The sequence below is a fragment of the Triplophysa rosa genome, linkage group LG25, assembly GCF_024868665.1.
Source record: "Triplophysa rosa linkage group LG25, Trosa_1v2, whole genome shotgun sequence".
Lineage (NCBI taxonomy): Eukaryota > Metazoa > Chordata > Actinopteri > Cypriniformes > Nemacheilidae > Triplophysa > Triplophysa rosa.
Genome location: NC_079914.1, coordinates 15,207,066 through 15,229,948, shown reverse-complemented (window position 1 = coordinate 15,229,948; position 22,883 = coordinate 15,207,066). Strand labels below are relative to the sequence as shown.

The 22,883-nt window shown below is 43.1% G+C and overlaps 1 protein-coding gene across 4 annotated transcripts in view; it reads left to right on the top strand.

The window, feature by feature from the left end:
- Positions 1-22,883, top strand: part of LOC130548461 (uncharacterized) — a 66,277-nt gene that overhangs the window by 4,824 nt on the left and 38,570 nt on the right. For all 4 annotated transcript variants that reach the window (XM_057325239.1, XM_057325237.1, XM_057325238.1 and 1 more), the window contains exons 4-6: positions 7,146-7,469; positions 17,976-18,284; positions 19,798-20,121. In XM_057325239.1, coding sequence (XP_057181222.1) covers positions 7,146-7,469; positions 17,976-18,284; positions 19,798-20,121 — 957 coding nt within the window. The remainder of the gene's footprint in view (positions 1-7,145; positions 7,470-17,975; positions 18,285-19,797; positions 20,122-22,883) is intronic.

Here is a 22,883-nt window from a genome sequence, read left to right as displayed (position 1 = left end):
TTAAAAATGCAGATCGATCAGTATTTGTGTCACTGACTCTTCTTTATGTCAGTGCTCTTACACACAAACACATGACGTTTATTTACTAACAGTGTGTAATGTCCTGATAATTCATATATACACATGAACACCTGCTGTGAACACACAGTAATGCATGACATCAACACAATCATTCTGAACATCATTCACTTATTACACCTGACATATATATAGATATTTAGATATTGTTTTCTTGTTTATGTGTCGACAGAACGATCGTAATATGACATCAATGATCCGTCAGAGAGTCTGTCCCGCGATGCTTTTATGCCTTTCAGTCTGAGCAACACCAAATGAAGTGGAACGCACACTTTAGTTTGCAGACAGAGAGAGTGCACGAGCTCTCTGCTCGCTTTTTCCTGCACTTATCACAAGCGCGTCATTAGACTTCTGCCTGATTAACCGAAAATATATATCACGTGATTTATGCACAACTTGTGAGTGATGTACGGTAAAATGCTGCTGCATCCGAAAGCCAGAGGGCGCTTTCTTGCAGAAACTCCAAATATGCACTGCAGAAGAAGACCTTAACACGTAGTTCTAGGAAATGCCTAAGGACATGTTCTCTATCATCATCTCGTTTCGAGATCCACCTATGGGAAGGGCATCCGTACCTGACCTCTGTAGAAGCATCCAATTGCACCAAGTCTGGCTAGACAGACAGGAGCGCGAGCCCTATGCCAGGTGAGGACCCGCCCCCTCACCTAATGCATAAAAGCTACTGCACGCGCTACCTTTCCTCAGTTGACATTCGCTTCTCGCGACCTCTTTGCTATGCAGCTTTACTGTGCTTGTCCTACTTCACTTGGCCTACAGAAGGACATATCTCCGATCAGCCTTCGCCAGGCGTGTTGTCAGGATTTACGGTTGGTTGCTATTTATCTTCGATTGGTCAGCTTGCCACCCATGCTCGCCATCTTTTCTATTACCAGGCTGCCTGACTGTTTCTCCGCATGGATAAACGATCTGCTCCCCCATCGGACCCGCAGTCACGTGCATGCCCTGCCGCCTGCGACTCCCTTATCGCCACAAGGGATACCCATCCCTATTGCCTCGTATGTATGGGGTTTAAACACGCCGAGGAAGCACTTTCGCTGCCGGAAAACTGCAGCCATTGCCTCGCCCTGCCTAAGAAGCTTCTCAGGCGCCGGCTTAAGATTGCCTCTACCCAGGGCACCGAAGAATAGTGCGACTCGGATGCTGAGGCGGTCGATTGCGGGACAGCTCTGGTGGCCTCCCAGAGTCTGCCGTCTCTCAGTTGGGCTGACCAGGCCGATGAGAGCTTACTCGACGATATCCTACCCGGGGTTTCGTCGTTTCATGGTGAGCCTGCCGGCTCGGGTGAAGATGAAGATCCCTCTTTGCTCGATGGCTCAGAGGACGAGGACACCACCCCGTCCGTCCAGGCTACTCCAGTTAGCGGCGCAGCTGCACAACCGCACGCGATCCTCCTGTGTGAACGAGCGGCCGCTCGGCTCGGCATCGATTGGCCGGCGCTCCAGAATACCGCCAATTAGGAGAGGGACATCTACGACGGCAAACTCCTCGGCCCCCCGGCCGGTTCGCGGAAACAGCTCTTGCCGATTGTCCCCGCGTGCGCTAAGCACATGCGCCATTTTTGGAACGACCCGCTCGACCTGAAGCATGGCTTAACGGGTCTGGAGGTTAAGAATATGGCATCGCTTGGTATGGGTGACCCTCCCGCTATCGAGCCGTCCATCGCTAGACACCTCAGCCCCTCTCAGGGAGGTCTTCTGGCTCCCCCCCAAGCCAGCACTCCCGAACAAGATGGACCGCTTTACGGCTTCGGTTTTTCAGACCTCGTACAAAGCGTCTGCTCTGTCGGTGCGAGCACTAAATGTTTCCTCCCTCCTCTCAGCCTACCAGGCTGAGTTATTGGAGGACATGGGTAAGCACCTGGATAAAGGTTCCCCATCGCCTACTCTCTGGAAAGAGATCGTCACTGTTAATGACCTGGTTCTGCGCAATGCCCGTATGGCCGTCCAAGCCAGCGGACGTTTTATGGCTCTTTCAGTTACGGGGAACGCGCCCTCTGGCTAAATCTCTCTGGTCTGCCCGACAGTGAGAAAAGGCGCATTGCAGGAGCCTCGGTGGAGCCTGGCCAGGCTCTCTTCGGTCCAGCGGTTGCCCTAATGCAGCAGTGCTGTGATGATAAGAAGGAGGATGAGGCGTTTAAGCTGTGCTTGCCTAGGAAGACTGCTGCACGCCAGGCTCCCTCTCGTCCCCCTCAGGCCCCGGCCTCAAATCGGCCGTTTGATAATGCGGCCAAACACAAGTCCCGCAACAGGCAACCCAGCCTGCAGCCTAGCCAGCAGACTAACCAGCCACCTAAGACCTGGGGTAAGTCATCTTATACTGCATCTGCAGCAAAGAAGCCCCCTAACCCCACCACTTCGGATGGCAAACGCAAGAGGCATAACTGATATGCCCCTTCAGGGGCTTCTTGGTCCAGGTTCACGGGCAGCCAGCCCATTGGACGTAAGTTTGAGTTTTCTTCCCCCTTTACCCAAGATGAGAAAGTTCTCAACCCAAGGGCCCCTTTTTCCGTGTTCGGGTGCCCACCCTCACACGCCACAAGTTCAGGTGTTCCCCATACACTATCCCCCTCACCAGCTCCCTGTTCCAGAGCTAGAGGGAAAATCAATGATTAAAAGTGCTCTACCAAAGCCTCTTCACAGTTTGCACAAATCACTCCTCATACACTCAATAAAGGCTTCGGCCCCGCTGTGTGTTTCGAAAATAAAAAACCTGAATCAAAGCCAAACACCAAGAGTAAACGCTCTGCTCTCTGCAGCCGTTTCTCCGATGTCCCGCATGTCGCCGCCAGTCTGTCCACTAGATGGCGCCATTGCACCACGAATGAGCAGTCCGGCCGTGCCGGCAGCGCCGTGTATATCCCCAACGCGCGCGGGTTCTCTCAGCGCTCATGCGACAGCTTGGCAGTCTGTGTCGGTCCCCGATTGGGTTATTCGCACCGTTACGACGTGCTACAAGCTCCAGTTTGCCAGAAAACCCCCGCGCTTCAGCGGAATCCTCTCTTCTCACACGGAAGAGAGCTCCGCTCACGTTCTGAAAGATGAGATTTCCTCCCTTCTTGAGAAGGGGGCGGTACGGGTGATACCCTCGCATCTGTACAACCAGGGGTTTTATTCTCGTTATTTCCTAGTCCCGAAAAAGGACGGCTCCCTTCGTCCTATTCTGGATCTCAGATTGTTGAACAAACACTTAAGGACATACAATTTCAGAATGTTGACGCACGGCACTCTCTCTTGTTCAATTCATCAGAACGACTGGTTCACATCAGTCGATCTGAAAGATGCTTTTTTCCACATAAGCATATATCCTCCGCACAGGAAATTTCTTCGTTTCGCCTACCAGGGCGTGTGTTACGAGTTCACAGTTCTACCCTTCGGGCTCTCGCTGAGCCCGAGAGTGTTCTGTCTGTGTGCGGAGGCGGGGCTGGCACCGCTCAGAATAGCGGGTCTAAGAATCCTCACATATATAGACAATTGGCTGATCATAGCTGATTCCGCGGAGGAAGTGATGGAAGACACACGCCGTGTGATCGCTCACATCACCTCTCTTGGCTTCAGAGTGAACAAGAGCAAGAGCAACTTCTCTCCGAGCCATATCACTGTGTTTCTGGGTCTGGAGCTGAATTCAGTGACAATGCATGACCGTTTATCGCGGGAACGCATCCGCTCATTCATGAATTCTCTCTCACAATTCAAGGAAGGAGCGCGGGTACAGTATCGCGCATGTCTCAGATTACAGGGTCTTATGGCATCGGCAATTCAAGTTTTGCCTCTGGGCCTTCTGAGAATGAGGGTTTATATGAAGTGGGTCCTATCTCTCCACCTCAGCCCCTTGCAAGATCTCAGTCACACCGTAACAGTGACGTGCTCGTGCTTAACAGCGCTGCGCCACTGGAGGAAGACGGAGTTTTACACTCATGGAACTCGGGGCGATCATGTTGCAGAAAGTGGTTACGACAGATGCGTCCTTAACAGGATCGGGAGCCACACAAGAGGGCAGAACAGTGGATGGTGTGTGGCCAAACACTCTTCACTTAGCCCATATAAATTATTTGGAGCTCCTCTCTGTGTGGAAGGCTCTAAGGCATTTTTTGCCCCGCCTGCGGGGACATCATGTGCTGATACGCTGCGACAACACCACTGCAGTAGCATATATAAATCGCCAAGGGAGCATGGCTTCCTCCTAGCTCCATGCTCTGGCTCACAAGCTGTTGCTATGGAGAAGGCGACATTTTTTGTCTGTACGAGCCACTCATGTTCCGGGCGTTCTGAACAGGGGAGTGGACCTTCTATCGAGGGGGAATCCGCTCTATGGAGATTGGCGTCTCCACCCTCAGGTAGTGGGCCTTGTGTGGCAGAGATACGGCCAGGCGGCCGCAGATCTCTTCGACTCGCACAAAAACGCCCATTGTCCTATGTTTTTCTCGCTACGGGACGAGGACGCACCCCTCGGCATGGACGCGCTGGCCCACTCGTGGCCACGAGTGCTGCTCTATGCGTTCCCTCCTCTCTGCCTGATTCTGCCTACCCTGGCCAGGGTGAGAGATCAGAACTTGTCTCTTCTCCTGATAGCACCCAGGTGGCCCAAAGCACCATGGATGGTGGAGATTTCTCCTCTGTTGTATGCCCAGCCATGGCCCCACCCATTACGCACGGACCTCCTGTCCCAGGCGAATGGAAAAATTTACCACCCCCACCCGGACAGGGTGGCTCTCTGGGCCTGGCCCGTGAGAGGGCGAACTTAAACACATTTGGGCTTCCTGCTCGTGTTATCGCCACTATTCAGAATGCTAGAGCCGCTTCTATGCGGTCTCTGTATGACTGTAAGTGGCGCGTGTTTGAGAAGTGGTGTGATGGGCACAGGTTGATATCATATCAGTGCTCCGTTGCTGATATTTTGTGCTTTTTGCAGGACTTAATAGATAAAGGTAGATCCTTTTCCACTATTAAGGTCTATTTAGCTGCTATCGCTGCGTGCCATGTCGGGTTCGATGGCACATCTGTAGGGCAACACCCTCTCCTTCGCAGGTTTATGAAGGGCGCACGGCGCTTTCTTCCCACGCCTGCTAAAACTGTGCCAGAGTGGGACCTCTCCATGGTGCTGGAGTCTCTGTCTCGTCGGCCCTTTGAACCTTTGGGAGACATTTCGTTGAAACATCTGTCTTTCAAAACGGCATTGCTTCTGGCTCTGACCTCTGCTAAACGAGTCAGTGTTTTGCATGCACTCTCTGTTCATCACTCGTGCACAAAATTTTATTTAGATGGAAATAGAGTTTTTCTTAGGCATAACCCGGCCTTTATGCCTAAATGCTTCCCAGCAGTGACGTGTGAGGTGATAGAGTTGTCCGCTTTTCACCCACCTCCTTTTTCCTCTGCAGAGGATGAGAGGTTACATGCTTTGTGTCCTGTGCGTGCCCTGCGGGTTTATATGGACAGGACTAAGACCTTTAGAAAGAGCGATCAGCTCTTCATTTCTTGGGCTCCTCCTCACACAGGGAATCCCATTTTCAAACAACGCCTCTCTCATTGGCTTGTGGAAGCAATTTCTATGGCTTATGAATCCATGGGAGTGCAGCCCCCAGGGGGCCTCAGAGCTCACTCTACCAGAGGCATGGCTGCTTCGTGGGCTCTGTTCAGTTGGACTTCTCCTCATTCGTTTGTCAGATACTACCGGCTGGATGTTACCAGGACCCCGGTAGCTCATTCTGTATTAGGGGTGGGTTCATCATAACCTTCTTTAACCCCGGTTATAGCTTGGTGGGTCAGGCTAAGCGCTCTTACGTCACCAGCATCTCACACATACCGGCTTTCGCTTGGCATCTCACATTTTTCCTATGTGCATTGCCAGCATCACTTATGTGTGCATGCTATCGCATGTCACCTGTAAAGCTTTTCAAATACTTTTTTGTTTTTGGTATTTTTCTAAATATATTAATGTATTATGCTGTTATCTAGCTCCCTCTCTATATATCTGGGTTGCTTATTTGTGACGTGTTTGGCACCGCCCACACGGGTGACCGTCTTCTGGCTTGCGGACCTTTGTTGAGCGTATTGGGCAACCGGGGAGCTGTCTAGTTCTCCCATAGGTGGATCTCGAAACGAGATGATGATAGAGAACAATAGGTTACTATCGTAACCCCGGTTCTCTGAAACATCGAGTGGAGAGATCCACCAAGTTTGCCCCGCTTGTTGCATGAGAAGCGAATATGCTCACTGAGGAAAGGTAGCGCGTGCAGTAGCTTTTATGCATTAGGTGAGGGGGCGGGTCCTCACCTGGCATAGGGCTCGCGCTCCTGTCTGTCTAGCCAGACTTGGTGCAATTGGATGCTTCTACAGAGGTCAGGTACGGATGCCCTTCCCATAGGTGGATCTCTCCACTCGATGTTTCAGAGAACCGGGGTTACGATAGTAACCTATTGTTTTTATCACTGTTCCTCAAGCCTCCTCAGGTATTTTCATGATAATAAAGTATATGATCATGTTTGACGGGTGTTGCTTTTTTAAATGCACGTTATAAGCGACTCGCACTCCTTTTAGATCGAGCAGCATTTCCTACTGATCCCAGAGCCATGCTTCACAGACAAGCTACGCATCAATAAAATAATCGATACCTTGCATTATCGCAGCCAGCTCTGTTTCAGCAGGATTTAGTGGTAACCGCAATTAACCGTGCACATGTCTACGCGTCATTCACCACTCATAAATCACATGAAATGTTCAAATAAATCTTTGGCGGGGCAACTCGCACCAATGCGACCCTGTGAAATTTGACCTCGCACGTTATAAAAAATGATCGCATTTGCGACCATTTTGGTGGCAGTCTAGAGCCCTGATCTCTGATGTTCTTCAAGCAATCTGTCACTGCATTCAAAAACTGAAAATATATATAAACATTTTTATGTTCACAGTGAACATTAGTCTAAATGCTGTGTTTGAGCTTCTTTGAGTGTTTGTGTATCTGTATTGATTCAGTGTTGACCGCTTGTGTCTGACTCACATGACACTGTTTTACTAACTCTTTCTCTTTTCCTCTTTCTGGTTGTTCTGCAGGTTTGTCTCCTGAAGTGAAGATAGTGAAAGAGAGAGATTCTGTCACTCTACACGTTGATGTTCCTGACAGACAGAGAAATGACCAGATACACTGGAAGATCAAACACAACAACTCTCCTGTAGCTGAAATCATTAGAGAGAATGGAAAGATCTCAACACATTTGATTGAAGAGAGATTCAGAGACAGACTGAAGCTGGATGATCAGACTGGATCTCTCACCATCACACACATGAAGAATGAAGACTCTGGACCGTATGAAGCAGACGTCACCATCGGCAGAATCACACACACTATACACAAGACATTCAGTGTCACTGACTCAGGTGAGGAGATCTCTTCAGTATAATTAAAGTCTTTTCATAAAATTATTGTCTCACTTTAGATTAAAGCATTGTGCAAAGAAACTTCATAAACGGCGTAAGCAAAACCTGCTCGGCAGAGGTTGTTTTTTGCCCATTACTCCGATTTCGCGCTGCATGTAAACGCCTTTATCGGTTTTCTCTCAGTTTTGTTTATGTGTGCATGTCTGACAGCGCAATAGTAAACGTCCTAAATGGAAGTAAAAGTAAAATAACGTATAATAGTCCGCTCTCGAATCATGCAGTTGATGTAGAAACGTCAAAATGAAAAACTATTGTTGCATAGGTACTGCTGATATGAGAAGAGATATAAAAATACAGCTTACAGGGTTTTTTCTGGCTCAAAATGAGGCGGAGGTGGTGCCATCCTGATCTTGTACACACACACGTAGGCCTACTGTACCTTTAAGTGGCTTAACCAAAGTGACTTTGAGTTTGACATATTAAAATTTCTAACAAAATTAGATAAAAATGACAATTATTAGGCTTTATAAAACATTACTTTTATTCAACCAAGCAGAAATGTTTTTTTTAATCAAACTTTTTTTAACTTTTCAGCCCACAATAGCCAACTGAATTAACCAGTCTTTCTAAATGAGCAAAGCTCATTCACATCTTGCATTCTCTGTGGTTCACTTTAAATGATTCAAGGATCTCTCATATTCGCTAGTGACTGAAAAGTTCAATAGTTTAAATGAATCGGTTCAAATGAGTCATTCGTGTGCAAGTCGTTCTAAACGCAGTGTGCGTTCATACTGGCGAACTCTCTGTGTACAGTATAGTCTGATTCAACGATCCAACTGCACAGCTAAAGACATTACAATGATGTATGTCATGTTAATTTAGGAAATTTCAAGAAATTAAACGTACTTGGATGCAAAACAAACAGCCGTGAAACACAGGCTGGCTCTTGTTCTGCATCTCTTTTTAGCGCCTCAGTGTGCTGATAACGAAACAGCGCCTCCACTGTGGCGTAATGTCGCAACTGCAGTTACAAATGACAGTCTGTTAAATGCACGCAGCATTTCTTGTGAAGACTCGCAACATAATTTTGGCGAGAGCCTGAGGCGGCACGACATTTGACGGAGGCGGCCGCCTCCAATTTCTCTATGCAGGAAAAACCCTGGCTTCTGATCGTTTTCTCGCTGCATTTTTAATTACTAAACAGACTCTTGATGGTGATGTCACTGCACACAAGAAACCCGGCAAGTCTCAAACTTCCATGTAAACGTGGTTTTCTGCGTAGCCGGTTTATAACTATGCATGTAAACACATGAAAACAGGTTTCTTTTATAAGCTGATTTTTGATAGATATCCGTTTATTTTGTGCATGTAAACGCACTCAGAGATGAAAGATCTCAACTGAATCTTTTACAGACACACAGTGTTTGATCTCTCGCTGTTTGTGTCTGCAGGTGTGTTTGGTTATAGTGTCAGTGAATGATGGAGGTTCTGTGACTCTACACACTGATCTTACTGACATACAGACAGATGATGTGATACTGTGGTGGTTTAAAAGCGATCTCATAGCTAAAATCAACAGAGAGGACAACAGTGATCCAGTTTATGAGCCCGATGAGAGATTTACTGACAGACTGAAGATGAACAATCAGACTGGAGATCTCACCATCACAAACATCACATCTGAACACACTAGACCAGTGGTTCTCAACTCTGGCCCGCGAGATCCATTTTCCTGCCGAGTTTAGCCCCAACTCTGATAAAACACCTGAAGAAGCTAATCAGCGACTTCAGGAACAGATGCGCTCAACTTGATGTGGGGCTGCGCAGATTGTTTGGCACATTGTATTAAAGTACCGCGAGAGTGATTCAAATGTGTACGGAGCAATCTGCACTTGAATCGCTATCGGGGTACTTAAATGTCATACGCTGATAGATTTGTGCAGCGCCGCATTAAGTTGAACGCATCTATTCCTAAAGACGCTGATTAGCTTCTTCAGGTGTTTTATATCAGAGTTGGGGCTAAACTCGGCAGGAAAATGGATCTCGCGGGCCAGAGTTGAGAACCACTGCACTAGACTTTATAAACTAGAGATCAACAGCATACGGTCAGAAACAAAGTTTCAAACATTCAGTGTCAGTATCACAAGCTTTATTTTAGTAATGATTTTATTAACATAATCAATCAACATCATGAACAATGACAGTGTGAAACTAGATAGTAAAGTTCGAGTACAAACTTTATGTTGGCTTGACAAAGCCTGTCCTGAAGAGTTTGAAATAGTTTGAAAGGTTTTATCGTTAAACTTTTTCTAACATGATGGAAAAAATAATGTGACCCCAGTGTGTTAAAACCGGGCTTAGTATGTTGTTAGCATGATTAGCATGTTACTAGCATGATTATAACGACACATGGGCGTGGCTTGGAATCTGCAATTGATAATACTCTAAGCTATGAGTGAAACGAACCAACCCCCGTGTCTCTATGATGTTCTGATGCAGAGATATAGGTGTAGCTAAATGGTTTTGCTAAATGGTTGCTAGGCTAACCTGTTTGGTTGCTATGGGCGTGGCTTGGCATCTGCAATTGATAATACTCTAACCTATGAGTGAAACGAACCAAGTCCCGTGTCTCTACGATGTTCTAATGCAGAGATATAGGTGTAGCTAAATGGTTGCTAGGCAAACCTGTTTGGTTGCTATGGGCGTGGCTTGGCATCTGCAATTGATAATACTCTAACCTATGAGCGAAACGAACCAAGTCCCGTGTCTCTACGATGTTCTAATGCAGAGATATAGGTTTTGCTAAACGGTTGCTAGGCTAACCTGTTTGGTTGCTATGGGCGTGGCTTGGTATATGCCGTTGATGATTCTCTAAGCTATGAGTGAAACGAACCAACTCCCGTGTCTCTACGATGTTCTTATGCAGAGATATACATATTGCTAATCAGTTGCTAGGCTAACATGTTTGGTTGTTATGGGCGTGGCTTGGCATCTGCAATTGATAATACTCTAACCTATGAGTGAAACCAACCAACCCCCGTGTCTCTATGATGTTCTGATGCAGAGATATAGGTGTAGCTAAATGGTTGCTAGGCTAACCTGTTTGGTTGCTATGGGCGTGGCTTGGCATCTGCAATTGATAATACTCTAACCTATGAGTGAAACGAACCAACTCCCGTGTCTCTACGATGTTCTTATGCAGAGATATAGGTTTTGATAAACGGTGGCTAGGCTAACCTGTTTTGTTGCTATGGGCGTGGCTTCGTAGCTTCAGGGATACTGATTGGTTGCCTGAGTAAAATTAGCCCACCCCCTTGTCTCTACGACACTGTGTTGCAAAGATATCCATCTGGACTTTTTATAATAGGAGTCTATGGGAGCCATTGCTAGGTTGCTGTAAATGGTTGCTATGGGCGTGGCTTCATAGCTTAAGGAAGTTCCTGGGACACTGATTGGTTGCCTGAGTAAAATGAGCCCACCCCCTTGTCTCTAAGTGGTTGTACTGCAAAGTTATTCAACATGGGACAGTTATGACGCCTTATATGGGCATGTTTCCTGTCCCATTATAAGTCAATGGGGAATTTTGGGGGGCTCTTACGCCCCAGGGGTGCAACTTACACCCCATTGTGAGGTAAGTTCTTACAGAGCCTGATAGCTTCTTCAAACGTGGTAACTCGCAAGTTTCTAGACATCCTCACTTTGAGTTATGAGCCGTCAAAGTTTGTCGCAATGTTAAGTCTATGGGAAATTAGGTGGATTTGAGAGTCCGGTTTTCGAAAACCAGAATCCGGATCAGTTAGAAAAGATATAGCAACTCAAGTCAGACCAGACTGAAGGTTTGTGGAAAGTTTGGTGGGTGTAGTTTGAAAGCTCTAGGAGGAGTAGCAGTCAGAAATTTGGGGGATCAGAAGAATAATAATAATAAGCTTAGATACAAGATCAGTATGTTGGCTTGACAGACAGACATTTGTGCTGTTAATGTTATAGTCTGATGGTCAAACGGTCAAACATTCTGTGGTGAAATGATCACATACAGTTAACTCGAGATATATGAAATCTGTCATGTCAACATCCTCCTGTGACCCACAACATCATATTTATGAATAAAACAGTTTTATTGGATGAGTATTGTAAGTTATAGTTTTGTGTGTATCTGTTCAGGGCTCTAGACCAGAGGGGGGCCATATACGGCCCGCTGAAAACTTTCATCCGGCCCGTGAGCCACGAGGGAGTTTTTTTTTTAATACTGCATTTGAGTAATGTTTTGGTTCTGAATTACTAATTTGATGCAATACAAGCGAACGCCAATAGGTGGCAGTATAAACGCACGCAGTACAATTAGGGCCTAACGTAGAATTAGAAGGCATTGGTAATAACTCGGACGTTAATGAGTGAAAATGAGTGTGGCGAAAAAAAGAAAAGTGGACTCTGAATGTCGTGTGTTCAACGAAGAATGGACAACAAAATACTTCTTCACCAGTATCGGACAAAAGGCAGTATGTCTAATATGCCATGAAAGTATTGCCGTTTTTAAAGACTACAACCTCAGTCGTCATTTTTCAAGCAAGCATTCGAATTATGCTGTGAACCTGTCATCTGCAGAAAAGGCAAACAAGGCTTTAAAACTTGCCACAAACTTAAAAGCCCAGCAAAATACATTTACGAAATAGTGCGCAATTCAAGAATCTGTGACGAAAGCTAGTTATGTAGTGGCACATAAAATTGCAAAGCACAGCAAGCCTTTTTCGGATGGGGAATTTGTGAAAAACTGTATGGTGGAGACTGCTGCCATACTTTGTCCTGGTTCTAAAAGTCAGTTTGAGAAAATTAGCTTATCGCGGAGAACAATCACCAGGCGCGTTGAAGTTATTGACGAGGAGCTGCTCTCCGAACTAAAAAATAAAGCGGACGGCTTCAGTCTTTTTTCTATCGCACTGGATGAAAGTACTGACATGGCGGGCACTGCTCAACTTTTGATTTTTGTCAGAGGAATAAACGAAAATTTCAAAATATCAGAGGAACTTCTTGGGATGGAATCAATGATGGGAACGACCAGGGGCGTTGATTTATATGACAGTGTGTCCGTCTGCCTGGGGAAAAATAACCTGCCATGGGGAAAGCTGACAAGTGTCACAACGGATGGATCTCCAAACCTAACCGGTAAAAACACTGGACTGCTAAAAAGGTTACAAGACAAAGTAAAAGACGAATGCCTGAACTCAGAAGAACTAATATTTCTTCACTGCATCATACATCAAGAAGCGTTGTGTAAAAGTGTGTTGAAGCTAGAAAATGTTGTCAAAGTGGTTGTGAAGCTTGTCAATTTATACGGGCAAGAGCGCTTAACCATCGGCAGTTCATTCAGCTACTTAACGAAACGGAGGCAGAGCACCATGACCTCTTATACCACTCAAATGTGCGCTGGCTAAGTCTCGGCAAAGTGTTTCACCGTGTCTGGGAACTAAAAGCTGAGATAGCAACGTTCCTCAATACAGTTGGTAAAACTGACGACTTTCCCGAATTACAAGACACAAACTGGCTGACCGACCTCGCGTTCGGTGTCGACACACTGAGGCATCTGAACGATCTCAATTTGAAACTTCAGGGAAAGGACGTTTTTGCGCACGAACTGTACAGCAACGTGAAAGCGTTCAAAGCCAAACTTGTATTGTTCTCCAGACATATATCCAGCCGAGATTTTGCTCATTTTCCAACACTGGGCGGACTAAGCTCACCAATAAAACAGTCTCACATTGAGAGGTACAGCAGCACTTTGAGCGACTTGCATGCAGAATTTTCCCGTCGCTTCACAGACTTTGCAAAAATTGAGACTGAGCTTGAACTTGTCTCATGCCCCCTATCTTTTGACAGTGAGAATGCACCACCAGACACACAACTGGAACTCATTGACATCCAGTGTGACATTACTTTGAAGGAGAAGTTTCAGACAACACCAGTTATCCAGTTTTATGCTTCACTGGATGAAAACAAATTTCCAAACATTAAGAAACATGCCCAAAGAATGCTTGTTTTATTTGGATCCACATATGTGTGTGAACAAACCTACTCAATCATGAACTACAACAAAGCCCACCGCAGATCAAACCTAACAAACAGCCACTTGTCAGCTATCCTGAGGATCTCTACATCAAAGATCACTCCAGACTTTGACACCCTTGCAAGGAGAGGGGACCAGGCTCATTGCTCACATTAACACTGTCATAACCATGGCTTGGAAAGGCAATTACTAAGGTTTTCCTGAGTTTTTATCAGACATAGTTTTATGATGACTGATATGTACATAGTAATAGAAGTGCAGTGAGATTATATCTGTTGTAAATATGACTCAATAATAGATATTAAATAAGAATTGTTGTTTAATGTGTTAATATGACACATTTTTCTGTCAGGTAATATATTTTCCATGCATACCTCCAGTTTAAATAAATGTTCTATTATCAAGGTTGTAGCATGCGGCCCTTCACTTGGTTTGCAAAACTTGATGTGGCCCTCTGGTCTAAAAAGTTTGCCCCCCTCTGCTAGACTCATTCTCCCACTGGTCGCACTGGTGTGACTCACCCTCAGTCGCTCGCACCCGTTTTCTATAGTAATCATAATGACCTTGCCATACCATAATGAACTTCTTTCATGTTATATATTTGGATGAAATGATCTGACACAAATATAACCTGTCACTCTTCACAATCCTCCTTTGTTGTCCTCTTTACAAAAAGCTGTAATTTTGCCACTGGCCTTCATTTGCCGGACCTTATTTTTAAATAACAGTCTTTTATTTTTACCACATTAAATTAATTGAATTAACTAGCTCAAAACTCAAAAGTAACTCAGAACTAAATTATTATATATGTTCTTTACTACACACTGTCATAAATAAACTGTAAACACTTAATCTTACTAATCTAATAGTCTGTGAAATGTCTAGCACGCTTCCCAGATAGCACAAATCCATCTCTTACGTCTATTTACGTCTGCATTTACATCTGAAGAATCTGCAATACATAGTTCCTCATCTGCCAATACGTCTTCAGAGACGTCTGAACGTCTGTAAACATCCGCTAAACATCTTTACAGACGTTTCAGATCTATATGACTCTGACAGCGACATCTCGAGTGCTTGCAGATGTAAATGCAGTACGTCAAATAGACGTACAGATTTTGTGCTATCAGGGTTGTGTTTGAGTGACATTTGATGGGTTCAGTCAGTGAGTCTCTTGAGTTCAGTGTTTGACATACGATTGTTTCAACAAAATGAATCGGTTCAATGAGTCGTTACGTCACGAATCGGACAACTTAGACATTGATGCGCTGTTTGTTTTTCACAGCTGTAGGACATCGTAATATGACATCAATGATCCGTCAGAGTCTGTCCCAGCGATGCTTTTCATGCCTTTCGTCTGCAGCAACACCAAATGAAGTAACGCACACTTAGTTTGAGACAGAGAGGAGTGCACGAGCTCTCTGCTCGCTCTTTCCTGCACTTATCACAAGCTCATTCACCACTCATAAATCACATAAATGTTCAAATAAATCTTTGGCGGGGCAACTCGCACCAATGCGACCCTGTGAAATTTGACCTCGCACGTTATAAAAAATGATGCATTTGCGACCATTTTGGTGGCAGTCTAGAGCCCTGATCTCTGATGTTCTTCAACAATCTGTCACTGCATTCAAAAACTGAAAATATATATAAACATTTTTATGTTCACAGTGAACATTAGTCTAAATGCTTGTTGTTTGTAAGCTTCTTTGAGTGTTTGTGTATCTGTATTGATTCAGTGTTGACCGCTTGTGTCTGACTCACATGAACACTGTTTTACTAACTCTTTCTCTTTTCCTCTTCTCTGGTTGTTCTGCAGGTTTGTCTCCTGAAGTGAAGATAGTGAAAGAGAGGAGATTCTGTCACTCTACACTTGATGTTCGTGAAGACAGAGAAATGACCAGATACACTGGAAGATCAAACACAACAATCTCCTGTAGCTGAAATCATTAAGTAGAATGGAAAGATCTCAACACATTTGATTGACGAAGATTCAGAGACAGACTGAAGCTGGAATGATCAGACTGGATCTCTCACCATCACACACATGAAGAATGAAGACTCTGGACCCTATGAAGCAGACGTCACATCGCAGGAACACACACACATATACACAAGACATTCAGTGTCCACACTCAGGTGAGGAATCTCTTCATATAATTAAAGTCTTTTCAGAACAGTTTCGTCTCACTTTACATTAAAGCATTGTGCAAAGACAATATTTCTAAAAAGTTCATTTCAATAAATCTGTCACAGTGATATTAAAAATGCAGATCGATCTAGTATTTGTTAGGGCTGTAGTCAAGTCCACCTTGTCGAGTCCAAGACAAGTCCAAGACCAGGACTAGTCGAGACCGAGTCAAGTCCGAGTCCAAAGAGGTTCGAGTCCAAGTCAAGACCGAGTCCAATTGAGACAGTCAAGACAGAGACAGAAAAAAATCATGACTACAAGACCACATACTTAACTATTGATAATTTATGTGATGCAAGAGACAGCATATCTTCTATTCTAAGATAATCATTTTCATTATTGTTTGTAATGATCGAAAAGCAGATAAAATAAGGTCATTTTATTTGTACTATATAGGTATAGCACTAAAGTCACAAAGCCGAAGTGTAATTGTTTATTACTTTTTTAAGGAACTTTTTTATCAGCCCTCCTAACAGCAAGGTTGTGCAGCAATGAACACTTTTGTGCGTGCGTGTGTGTGTGTGCGTGCGCCTGCCCGTGCACGTGTGTGTTCGCTAGAGGAGCCGCTAGAAAGAGCAGAGGCTCCACGGCTCGTTTATAAGCACGTCGGTGCCCATACTTAAATAACATGTTCATCACAATGACAATAAAAATACGATCAATCTTATCTTCAAGCCCTACTTTCCAAACTTTCTAAAATACTTAAATGCAATGCTAATGCAAAGTTTCCTTTTAAGCGCACTGTCGATACATTTATTATGGTTTGTAAATCCAATCTGTATTATGCAGCTGCTCGCTGACATCGTGCCTGATGAGTGATTGACGCTGGTTCGCGCCGCGGACGAATCGTTCATTTGAACCGGTTCTTTCTTTTTAGTGAACCGGTCGAACCAGTTCAGCTGAATCGTTCCCGTTTAGCATCTCCCGTAAACACTTAATATTATGCACAAATTAATTCCGTTCTTCACTTTCTGGCATGCATGACAGTCCCGTGGACTTGAACCAATATACCGGAGTTATTTAGTTACACCAACAGCACACACTGAACTGAACTAATGTGTGAAAAGAGAACTTATGAGCACGCGCAGCTCTCGTTCTTGAGTCGAGAGTCGGCAACAGTTTTCGGATCACAAGAATATTGCTCTATCAATGTTTTGTTTTGAAGGAGAAAATAAAACATATATCGCTGGACTCGGACGAGACCGACTAGAACATTTGCGAGACCAATGACCAAGTCCGAGACAAGTCCGAGACCATAAAAAAACGTCTCGAGTCCGGACTCGAGTACTACAGCACTAGTATTTGTTTCACTGACTCTTCTTTATGTCAGTGCTCTTACACACAAACACATGACGTTTATTTACTAACAGTGTGTAATGTCCTGATAATTCATATATACACATGAACACCTGCTGTGAACACACAGTAATGCATGACATCAACACGATCATTCTGAACATCATTCACTTATTACACCTGACATATATATAGATATTTAGATATTGTTTTCTTGCTGTTTGATTCATTCATAGATCATGTAATATTTAATGTAGACTGTAGCAGAACACATTTACTGATCATCAAGACTCAAAGAGTGCGTTCACATGCGCAGTCTTACTCTGATTATGCTTCATAAACTGATAACAAGTAAGGTCGTGTAAACGTGTGAAACGGTTTTCTTTTATCAGGGAAACTTCATAAACGACGTAAGCAAAACCTGCTCGGCAGAGGTTGTTTTTTGCCCATTACTCAGATTTCGCGCTGCATGTAAACGCCTTTATCGGTTTTCTCTCAGTTTTGTTTATGTGCGCATGTCTGACAGCGCAATAGTAAAAGTCCCAAACGGAAGTAACAGTAAAATAACGTATAAAAGTCCGCTCTGGAATCATGCAGTTGATGTAGAAACGTCAAAATGAAAAACTATTGTTACATATGCAGGTACTGCGGACATGAGAAGAGATATAAAATACAGCTTCTGACCGTTTTCTCGCTGCATTTTTAATGACTAAACAGACTATCGATGGTGACGTCACTGCACGAGAAACCCGGCAAGTCTCAAACTTCCATGTAAACGTGGTTTCTGTGTAGCCGGTTTATTACTATGCATGTAAACACATGAAAACAGGTTTCTTTTATAAGATGATTTTTGATAGATATCCGTTTATTTTGTGCATGTAAACGCACTCAGAGATGAAAGATCTCAACTGAATCTTTTACAGACACACAGTGTTTGATCTCTCGCTGTTTGTGTCTGCAGGTGTGTTTGGTGATACAGTGTCAGTGAATGATGGAGATTCTGTGACTCTACACACTCATCTTACTGACATACAGAGAGATGATGTGATCAAGTGGTGGTTTAAAGACGATCTCATAGCTAGAATCAACAGAGAGGTCAACAACAGTGATCCAGTTTATGAGCCTGATGAGAGATTTACTGACAGACTGAAGATGAACCCTCAGACTGGAGATCTCACCATCACAGACATCACATCTCAACACACTGGACTTTATCAACTAGAGATCGTCAGCAAACGGACAGAAACAAAGCTTCAAACATTCAGTGTCAGTGAGTATCACAAGCTTTATTTAAGTAATGGTCAACAACATCATATTTATGAATGAAACAGTTTTATTGGATGAGTATTGTAAGTTATAGTTTTGTATGTATCTGTTCAGGGCTCTAGACTCATTTCTCCCACTGGTCGCACTGGTGTGACTCACTTTCTCAGTCGCTCGCACCCGTTTCTATAGTAATCATAATGACCTTGACCATACCATAATGAACTTCTTTCATGTTATATTTATTTGGAAATGAAATGATCTGACACAAATATAACCTGTCACTCTTCACAATCCTCCTTTGTTGTCCTCTTTACAAAAAGCTGCAATTTTGCCACTGGCCTTCATTTGCCGGACCTTATTGTTAAATAACAGTCTTTTATTTTTACCACATTAAATTCAATTGAATTAACTAGCTCAAAACTCAAAAGTAACTCAGAACTAAATTATTATATATGTTCTTTACTACACACTGTCATAAATAAACTGTAAACACTTAATCTTACTAATCTAATAGTCTTGTGAAATGGTCTAAGCACGCTTCCCAGATAGCACAATCCATCTGGCTTACGTCTATTTGACGTCTGCATTTACATCTGAAAGACATCTGCAATACATAGTTTCCTCATCTGCAATACGTCTCAGAGACGTCTGAACGTCTGTAAAACATCCGCTAAACATCTTACAGACGTCTTCTAGATGTCTATATGACGTCTGACAGCGGACATCTCCGAGATGTCTTGCAGATGTAAATGCAGACGTCAAATAGACGTAAGCCAGATGTATGTGTGCTATCAGGGTTGTGTTTTGAGTGACTGATTTGATGGGTTCAGTCAGTGAGTCTCGTGAGTTCAGTGTTTGACATACGAGTTGTTTCAACAAAATGAATCGGTTCAAATGAGTCGTTACGTCACGAATCGGACATTAGTGGACATTGATGCGCTGTTTGTTTTTCACAGCTGTAGGACATCGTAATATGACATCAATGATCCGTCAGAGTCTGTCCCACGATGCTTTTATGCCTTTCGGTCTGAGCAACACCAAATGAAGTGGAACGCACACTTTAGTTTGCAGACAGAGAGAGTGCACGAGCTCTCTGCTCGCTCTTTCCTGCACTTATCACAAGAGCGTCATTCACCACTCATAAATCACATCAAATGTTCAAATAAATCTTTGGCGGGGCAACTCGCACCAATGCGACCCTGTGAAATTTGACCTCGCACGTTATAAAAAACGATGGCATTTGCGACCGTTTTGGTGGCAGTCTAGAGCCCTGATCTCTGATGTTCTTCAAACAATCTGTGTCACTGCATTCAAAAACTGAAAATATATATAAACATTTTTTATGTTCACAGTGAACATGAGTCTAAATGCTGTGTTTGCATTGTTTGACGTCCTTTAAATCGGCTTCTTTGAGTGTTTGTGTATCTGTATTGATTCAGTGTTGACCGCTTGTGTCTGACTCACATGACACTGTTTTACTAACTCTTTCTCTTTTCCTCTTTCTGGTTGTTCTGCAGGTTTGTCTCCTGAAGTGAAGATAGTGAAAGAGAGAGATTCTGTCACTCTACACTTTGATGTTTTTGATTTACAGAGAAATGACCAGATACACTGGAAGATCAAACACAACAACTCTCCTGTAGCTGAAATCATTATAGTGAATGGAAAGATCTCAACACATTTGATTGATGAGAGATTCAGAGACAGACTGAAGCTGGATGATCAGACTGGATCTCTCACCATCACACACATGAAGAATGAAGACTCTGGACCGTATGAAGCAGACGTCACCATCGGCAGGATCACACACACTATACACAAGACATTCAGTGTCACTGACTCAGGTGAGGAGATCTCTTCAGTATAATTAAAGTCTTTTCAGAACAGTTTCGTCTCACTTTACATTAAAGCATTGTGCAAAGACAATATTTCTAAAAAGTTCATTTCAATAAATCTGTCACAGTGATATTAAAAATGCAGATCGATCAGTATTTGTTAGGGCTGTAGTCAAGTCCACCATTGTCGAGTCCAAGACAAGTCCAAGACCAGGACTAGTCGAGACCGAGTCAAGTCCGAGTCCAAAGAGGTTCGAGTCCAAGTCAAGTCCAAGTCCAATTGAGACAGTCAAGACAGAGACAGAAAAAAATCATGACTACAAGACCACATACTTAACTATAGATAATTTATGTGATGCAAGAGACAGCATATCTTCTATTCTAAGATAATCATTTTCATTATTGTTTGTAATGATCGAAAAGCAGATAAAATAAGGTCATTTTATTTGTACTATATAGGTATAGCACTAAAGTCACAAAGCCGAAGTGTAATTGTTTATTACTTTTTTAAGGAACTTTTTTATCAGCCCTCCTAACAGCAAGGTTGTGCAGCAATGAACAGTTTTGTGCGTGCGTGTGTGTGTGTGCGTGCGCCTGCCCGTGCACGTGTGTGTTCGCTAGAGGAGCCGCTAGAAAGAGCAGAGGCTCCACGGCTCGTTTATAAGCACGTCGGTGCCCATACTTAAATAACATGTTCATCACAATGACAATAAAAATACGATCAATCTTATCTTCAAGCCCTACTTTCCAAACTTTCTAAAATACTTAAATGCAATGCTAATGCAAAGTTTCCTTTTAAGCGCACTGTCGATACATTTATTATGGTTTGTAAATCCAATCTGTATTATGCAGCTGCTCGCTGACATCGTGCCTGATGAGTGATTGACGCTGGTTCGCGCCGCGGACGAATCGTTCATTTGAACCGGTTCTTTCTTTTTAGTGAACCGGTCGAACCAGTTCAGCTGAATCGTTCCCGTTTAGCATCTCCCGTAAACACTTAATATTATTCACAAATTAATTCTGTTTTTCACTTTCTGGCTTGCATGACAGTCCCGTGTACTTGAACCAATATACCTGAGTTATTTAGTTACATCAACAGCACACACTGAACTGAACTTTTGTGTGAATAGAGAACTTATGAGCACGCGCAGCTCTCGTTCTTGAGTCGAGAGTCGGCAACAGTTTTCGGATCACAAGAATATTGCTCTATCAATGTTTTGTTTTGAAGGAGAAAATAAAACATATATCGCTGGACTCGGACGAGACCGACTAGAACATTTGCGAGACCAATGACCAAGTCCGAGACAAGTCCGAGACCATAAAAAAACGTCTCGAGTCCGGACTCGAGTACTACAGCACTAGTATTTGTTTCACTGACTCTTCTTTATGTCAGTGCTCTTACACACAAACACATGACGTTTATTTACTAACAGTGTGTAATGTCCTGATAATTCATATATACACATGAACACCTGCTGTGAACACACAGTAATGCATGACATCAACACGATCATTCTGAACATCATTCACTTATTACACCTGACATATATATAGATATTTAAATATTGTTTTCTTACTGTTTGATTCATTCATAGATCATATAATATTTAATGTAGACTGTAGCAGAACACATTTACTGATCATCAAGACTCAAAGAGTGCGTTTACATGCAGTCTTTTTATAATTTATTTATAATTTATTATGCCTCTCATTTCAAAACATATATATTTTGATTCTATAACAAAAGAATCCTAAAAAGACATATTTTTTTCACAATGGTTATCTTTCATTATTTCCTTCTACTTTGTTTAATTCTATATTTATACATATTATTTTATCTTGTGATACCCTCTACCCCAAAAAAAAAATATATATATATAATAATAATAATAAATAAATAAATAATAACATAGAACAACTACATTCGTAAGCACCTTTCAACATTAGAAACATTCTCACGTTCGTTTCAAACTCTTATAATGGCACAAATTCTTGGGTTATTAAAATATACATATGTATGTATAAATATATATATATATATAAAAAACCATACTATACATTTACATGTAGACCTACTTTCACATCTAAGGAAAAATAATATATATATATATATTTATAATATTCTACATATTTACATGCGCAGTCTTACTCTGATTATGCTTCATAAACTGATAACAAGTAAGGTCGTGTAAACGTGTGAAACGGTTTTCTTTTATCAGGGAAACTTCATAAACGACGTAAGCAAAACCTGCTCGGCAGAGGTTGTTTTTTGCCCATTACTCAGATTTCGCGCTGCATGTAAACGCCTTTATCGGTTTTCTCTCAGTTTTGTTTATGTGCGCATGTCTGACAGCGCAATAGTAAAAGTCCCAAACGGAAGTAACAGTAAAATAACGTATAAAAGTCCGCTCTGGAATCATGCAGTTGATGTAGAAACGTCAAAATGAAAAACTATTGTTACATATGCAGGTACTGCGGACATGAGAAGAGATATAAAATACAGCTTCTGACCGTTTTCTCGCTGCATTTTTAATGACTAAACAGACTATCGATGGTGACGTCACTGCACGAGAAACCCGGCAAGTCTCAAACTTCCATGTAAACGTGGTTTCTGTGTAGCCGGTTTATTACTATGCATGTAAACACATGAAAACAGGTTTCTTTTATAAGATGATTTTTGATAGATATCCGTTTATTTTGTGCATGTAAACGCACTCAGAGATGAAAGATCTCAACTGAATCTTTTACAGACACACAGTGTTTGATCTCTC